The 6962-nt window shown below is 38.6% G+C and overlaps 1 protein-coding gene across 1 annotated transcript; it reads right to left on the reverse strand.

Annotated features, from left to right (window-relative positions):
- Positions 1-1633: 1633 nt before the first annotated feature.
- On the reverse strand, positions 1634-5041 carry MSANTD4 (Myb/SANT-like DNA-binding domain containing 4 with coiled-coils). The gene is made up of 2 exons (XM_005886341.2): positions 4304-5041; positions 1634-3842 (listed from the first exon to the last, which is right to left on the reverse strand). The coding sequence occupies exons 1-2, from the start codon at positions 4763-4765 to the stop codon at positions 3267-3269; spliced, it is 1038 nt and encodes a 345-aa protein (XP_005886403.1). The 5' UTR covers positions 4766-5041; the 3' UTR covers positions 1634-3266.
- Between the last annotated feature and the right edge of the window lie 1921 nt (positions 5042-6962).

Genomic DNA, 6962 nt, shown 5'->3' on the forward strand with positions numbered 1-6962 from the left:
ATCAAGTAGGCGTAACATGTTCTCAAAAAATTAGGGTTGGCACGCAGAAGAATTTTGAGTCAGAGATTTTGCTGGTTTTGGCACGCACTCACAAAAAGGTTGCAAACCCCTGGTCTAGGAGCAGTGTTCAGACAAGTGGGGAATGAGACATAAGCTGAGCAGACTGATGTTTACTTTAACATTTTTATTCAAGTTCCCTATGGAGACTTTGGAAGACATAACAATACCAATTTTATATGATAAAATATTCCAATTCTATTCAGCAAAATTCATTTTCATATTTTTAAATTATGGTAGAGAATGGTAGAAATGGTCAAGTCCCTGGATCTGAAAAAGCTTTGCTCTGATTGCCACACGAGGATAAAAAATGGCAAGGTCGCCAAAACCGGTTTGGCTCAGTGGATAGAGCGTCGGCCTGCGGACTCAAGGGTCCCAGATTCGATTCCAGTCAAGGGCATGTACCTGGGTTGCGGGCACATCCCCAGTAGATGTGCAGGAGGCAGCTGATCGGTGTTTCTCTCTCATCGATGTTTCTGACTCTCTGTCTCTCTCCCTTCCTCTCTGTAAAAAATCAATAAAATATCTTTAAAAAAAAAATGGCAAGGTCAAGGAAAGCAACATGATCAAAGAAAAATTAATGTAATATTTGGAGAGCAGCTTCACAAACATTTAATCATGTTGGTACGAGAAAATCTTAAAGTAGGCAAAGAACATTTGAGGACTTTCTACAGAAGGGAATGGGAGACTCATTTTAGGTAGAACACATTTGCAATATCACTAAGTTGCTCTCAAGTTTTAAACTGCATTTTCATAAACTAATGCTATTATTCCACACATAGTGAGAGTCGAGTATGGCATATGTTTGATGTAATAGAGACTAGAACAATGAGGCTCAGAGACAACTCCTGTCCACATCACCCGGCAGGTAAAGTGGAGCTGGGACTGGACCCCCGATCTTTCCAGTGCTCTGCTCCTCTTCCACTTCATGCCGTTTATTCTCAGGACATGGTAAAAGCAGAATTTTGGGGAAATCTATTCTGGAAGTGTCATACAGGGGGGATTAGGAAGGAAGGAGCTGAGACAGGAGGCTGCTGCAATACAGGTTGCAAATGCCACAGGTGAGGTTGGAGGAGGTTGATCAAAAGCATCAGAAGACAAGACAGGACTTGATCAACCACCTGGGTAGAATGAGGAAGGCAAAAAAACTATAAAGCAGAGACAAAGCAGGTATCATTAAGCCCATTTTATAGAGGAGGAAATCAAATCACAGACAAGTTGAATGACTTTCACAAGTAGTATGTGGCAAAGCTACAACACATAACTACACCTCCAAACTCACTACAACTTCTCCATAGAGCTCTTACACTAAAATCTTGGGTCAGGATTAATGTCATTTTTCAAATATTTAATTAATTAAACTGATGAGGCACTGTTTCTTATAAAAGGAGGCATAAGATGACTTAGCTGAAGGGTTGTTCTGAGGAGTAAATAAAATAATGTATGAAAAGCAGGAAGCATAGTGCCTAACAAATGTTAGGTCCCCTTCCTCCATTCGCCATGATAAGGTTGTCTTCCAAGCTGGATAACCTCAACCCTCATAGCCTCACATGAAATGATAAGCTTCCAGAGAGTAAGTATAGGCAAATTTTATTTCTAGAGTAGAAGCATTTATTTCAGTTATAGAAAAATAACACTATGTCAAGTCAAGGTAACTAAGCAGAAGTCTATTTTTCCTTGTGTACCCATACTCCGATATCACATATGGTTTCAAGACATTCTTAAATTAACAAGGAACAAACGCAGAATCAAGATAATATCTGTCAACAAAAGGGATATATATATTAAAGCTACACATCAGCCCTGGAAATCAGAAAATGCAAAGTGATCTCGTGCAGTGATTCTCAACTTTGGCGTGTATTAGAATCACCTGGCTTGTGGAAAAAGGACTTCAGGGGGCTGAAAGCAAATCACCAGGTTAAGCAAAAGCCCTTGGTCTCAGAACAAATACCAGACTTAAGGGACTGAAGATATAAACTTTGTTCCTCAGGAAGGAGCAAAGACAAAACACACTACAATATATGAGATCAGCCCTTCATTCAGTGTGTGACTTCTCTGAGCCTCAATTAAGGAATATTAGGTACTACCCTCAAAAACTGTTCTACAGTTTAGGTCAGACAGTGCTTCCCTAATTCATAACACACAGCTACTATTATCATTACTTCATCATCATCATCATGATTCAGAGGACATTCTCTCCCACCCCTACACCCAAATAACTATTATTTATTTTAAAAGTCAAATAACCACTCACTGAGTTCAAGCTCGTGGACTACTGGTATCGTTTTTACATTGGTATCATTTTTACTAGCTTCAACCATTCACTTACTTTAAGACTTCAGTACATGGTTGAAATGACAATTTTACAATGGAAATGGATTCAAAGAAGAAAGGGAACTAAAGCTTAAAAAGTGTGTGTTGCTTCTAAAGCACCAACAGTTAGATGAATGAACTGCTTTTCAAAGTAACTCATTTTGGACAATCACTGATGTTCCCTGTATTGTTTCTGAAATCGGGTTATTTATAGATGGAAACATGGAAATAAAATATCTATACTTTTCATCACTTCCTAAATGCTATATACTACACAGTTATGTTTCATAGTTACTAGTAAAGTTTGTTGGCCATGTAAGTAACTACCCACACAAATATCTGAGGTCTAATACTCTGAAACTATAAAACAAGCCACAGAGGTGCAGTCAGACTGGGATAGGGCTTCTCCCCTCAGTAATACTGACATTTCTGTTGGACAATTCTTTTTGTGGCGGGTTATCGAGCGCACTGCCAGACGTAGGCATCCCTGGCCTCTACCCACGACAGGCCAACACAACGCCCGACGTCCCAGTTCTGACAACCAAAAACTGCCAAACATCCACTGGGGGCAAAAATCATCCCCAGCTGAGAATCACTGAGCTAGAATTTTACGCAAACATGACTGTAAACTCAGTGCACAGATTACACACACTATGCAATGTCACTGCTTTACAGAGTGCAGCGCAATAGCTCCTGCTACGCTGTCTATGCGAGGGCACGTAATTTTTATATAATACACTATTAAGCATACAGTTACCCACATACAACTATCTTTTTCCTATTGAAACACTGACATTAAACGGGGAAAAACAGCTAATCCTGCGACCATTTTCATATCACCTGATACAGAGAAAACCTACGGTTTACAAACACTTGCTAGTGGAGACCTAGAGAAATCACTGCAAGTGTCCTTCCTTCTGAATTCGGAGTCTCTCTTTCTCTACTTGTAAGCGCTCCTTTTCAATCTGCAGCTTCTCCGATTCAAATTTCAAAAACTGCAGCCTATCTTTTTCCAGTTGCAAGCGTTCTCTCTCGAGTTTTAACTTCTCTGTTTCTATGTCCTGTGGTTGAAGTACGGGCTTTTCTCCTTGACCGAGTTCATTTTCCAAAGACGGTTTCTCCGAGTTGACTATCTGTAACCTGAGCTTCTCTCTCTCGATCTGCAGCCTCTCCTTCGCCAGCTGCAGCCGCTCGTGCTCCATGTCTAAGTGCCGCAGCCGCTCTTTCTCGATCTGCAGGCGCTCCTTTTCGACCTGCAGTCTTTCAGCCTCGATATCCAGCCGTCGCTTTTCCAACTCCAGCTTCTGTTTCTCTATGTTTACAAGCAAATGGGGCTCGTCATAGGCAGATCTAGATGGTGTTGAGTTTAGAGTAAAAAACTCATCGATGTGAGGGAAGTCAGGAAGTTCATTTTCCCTCCGGGAATCTGGTATGACCGATGACAGTATTTCCTCCTCCTCCTCAATCTCAAACTAAAAGAAAAAAGCAATTTTCAGTATTATTTCGATCTCATGATTGTTGTCTAAATATTTCTTAAAATCTTTTTGTATTGTTTGGATTTCCTCCTCCTCCTCGATCTCAAACTAAAAGAAAAAAGCAATTGTCAGTATTATTTCTATCTCATGATTGTTATTTGTCTAAATATTTCTTAAAATCTTTTTGTATTGTTTGAGGACATAAAACCATTTACTTTGCATTTTGAATAATTTTGCAATGAATTAGCTGTTGTCACTAACAGATAATTGAGAGAAGTATATTTAGGTCAGAAGAAAGATTAATGATATAAAGAAAAGAAAATGGAATGAGTTTATATTCTATTTTGAAGTTAGCTTGAAAATCTGGGAGCTTCTTAACTGCTCCTGGACTATAATGAACTCACACATCACAGCTGAAGAAATTAAATGAATAAAAGGGCTCACAGGCTAATACTTACCTCAGGACTCTGGGGATCTCTTTCTTCCTCTTCCACTTTGACCTCAGTTAAGGATCCACCTGCATCCCTGAAATCTGCCACATTTTGCCAATCAAAATTTGCTTCGTTTCGGAATCCAATCTTTTCATCTATCTCTTCAGTAAGAGAGTCATCTAAATCAGATGAAGGAAGGGGAAACCCAGAACCAACCAGCTTAATGTTCGCTTTCATCCTCTTTCTCTTCATAAGTGCGCGCCAGTCGAGGTACCTCCTTTTCACTTCGGTCCCTGTCCTCTGTTCTCCTTCTCCCACGGCATTCACACACTGTGCGATCTCCTCCCAAGCCATGCGCTTCATCACGTTAATTGTTGTGTTGAGTTGCTTGGAAAAAATGACTTCTTTCCTTTTTGTAATTTCTTTCAAAAGAGTCTGAGTTTCTTGAACACTAAAATTGCTTTTCCTTTTCCTTTTCAACTGCTTCATATTTCTAACTTAAATAAAGTTTTTAATGTAAGAGAAGATAGGATTAGAATTTTAGGAATGCTACAACGTACAAAAATCAAGATACTTCGTTTAAATCAGTTTCTGTTCCATAGCAGCAAAGGCAGGCTGGATAATTCCTAGAGGAAAAAAAGTAAAATCAATCAACCTGTAACTTCTGCAATGTACTTCAATCCAATCAGCTATATACATTTTTTTAAACCCTCTTAATATGGCTCAAAACTGCCTACATTTACTTCTGCCCTGCCAGTACCATCTTCTCACAAAAAAAGTAAAATCAACCTGTAACTTCTGCAATGTACTTCAACCCAATCAGCTATATACTTTTTTTTTAAACCTTCTTAATATGGCTCAAAACTGCCTACATTTACTTCTGCCCTGCCAGTACCATCTTCTCACCTGGGCTTCTGTAATGATTCCTAACTAATTGGTAATATTCAGTCTTGATCTACTTCCTACTTCTCCAGCTCCTTCTCCCCAATCCATCCTCTCGAGTCCAACTACACGGGCCTTCTTTTAGTCACCCTTTCTCACACAGCTCTTTCCCTGTTCAGGGCATGTGTGCACACTGTTCGCCCTGCCTAGGAAATGGACCGCCCTCTTCTTGGCCTACTAATTCCTCCTCATGCTGCAGCTCCCGGACTAGACATCTGTTCCTCAGTGAAACCTTCCCTGGCAAGTCAAATCGCTCTAACAAAAGCTATGACTACACACCTTCCTTCCTTGTCCTTGCTAAATGTCACATTTGTGTTAACATGTAGCCAAGAGTCTCTCTCCATTTCACGAGAAGTTTCATGAGGGTGGCAAGGTTCTGCTCACCATCACCTTCCCTGAGTCTCGCAGAGTTTCTGGGATACGGCAGACATAGCATAAATAATTTTTTTAATGAATGAATGAGCCAATTTGTCAAAATGACCACTAGTTTTGAGATAGCAAAAAGAAAAAATTCAGACTGTAGAATAATTTTAGAGGAACACTAAAAGGCTGGCTAAAAAATACATAAAATTCAGAAACAACTATAGACAATGTAATTTAATCAGAAATGACAACTACTTATATTTTACTATTTCACAAATGAAAATTCATTTTTAGGTTTTACTTCAAATTCACTCATTGATTACTGTGACAGAGCTGACTTTTCCTTCCTCACAAAGAGGTTGGGATGAGATTGCTAAGGCCCTTCCAGCTCTATCGTCATGTGATCATAAACATTTCCTACCAACATGAAAAAAACACACCAAATATCCACTAAGTTAATCCCACCACAGCATGGAATGTGCAATACCAGCATTTCTACTTATGAACTAAAATTCAGAAGTTACATAATTTCTTTATTCACTACACAGTTACATACAATTATATCCTGATTCCTTTAGGTTACATCTCCTTCCACTTTATTAGCAGCAGCTTGGGATCCCTAAATCTTAGAAATGCATTGCTAAGTTTTGAGATTCGACTATTTTAATAGATTTTCAAGAAGAGCAGCTTCTAATATATGTGGAAGGTTCTGATAATAAAGTTCTATACTTTAGGCAGAAAAACACTTCAAAGCTTCAACCAGGTAGGTTTCACTCTACTGTGGTTTCTTCTCTTAAATACTTAAATATCGGCCAATTTAAAATCCTTATTAATGTAAAAAAATATTTCTCTAGTATTGGCAATTCAAATAATATCTCCTACTGAAGCAAAACAAAACAATTGAGTAAGGCTAACTAAAGTTAATTGAAAAGTGCACACATATATTTTATCATTGTTTGAGTCTTTTCTGTTTAGGACTTAAAAGTGAATGCAAATTCCTTATTTCTAAACTCAAATAAAAAGGTATTTTTATTACAATTTCACTGAACTTTTACACAATGTTTCCTTTTCAGGTTCCAGTAATCTTTGTTTAACTGACTCTATGTATGTAATAACATCACCAAAAAGATGCCCATCACTATCCTTTTGTTTCCAATTACTCATGTGGCATAATTATATAAACTGCCACTTGCTGCTGAAATGGAGGTCAGAGAGAACTAAAATTTCAAAAGAGCAGAAAATGAACTCTCAAAAAATCATTGTCAATTTCACACTCCTATAAAAAGGACAAAGCATTCAAAAACAAAAAAGATTGCAAGTAAATCAATTCTAATGTAGACTTCCAGCCCAGCCGGTGTGGCTCACTGGTTGAGCATCCACC

The sequence above is a fragment of the Myotis brandtii genome, unplaced genomic scaffold (genome assembly GCF_000412655.1).
Source record: "Myotis brandtii unplaced genomic scaffold, ASM41265v1 scaffold971, whole genome shotgun sequence".
In the NCBI taxonomy this organism is placed as follows: domain Eukaryota; kingdom Metazoa; phylum Chordata; class Mammalia; order Chiroptera; family Vespertilionidae; genus Myotis; species Myotis brandtii.

Excerpts from the sequence above, each read along its gene's own strand:
- MSANTD4 (XM_005886341.2), bottom strand. The coding sequence starts at position 4,765 with ATGAAGCAGTTGAAAAGGAAAAGGAAAAGCAATTTTAGTGTTCAAGAA. Across the intron at positions 3,843-4,303 it reads GAGATCCCCAGAGTCCTGAG|TTTGAGATTGAGGAGGAGGA; the intron begins GTAAGTATTAGC and ends TTTTTCTTTTAG.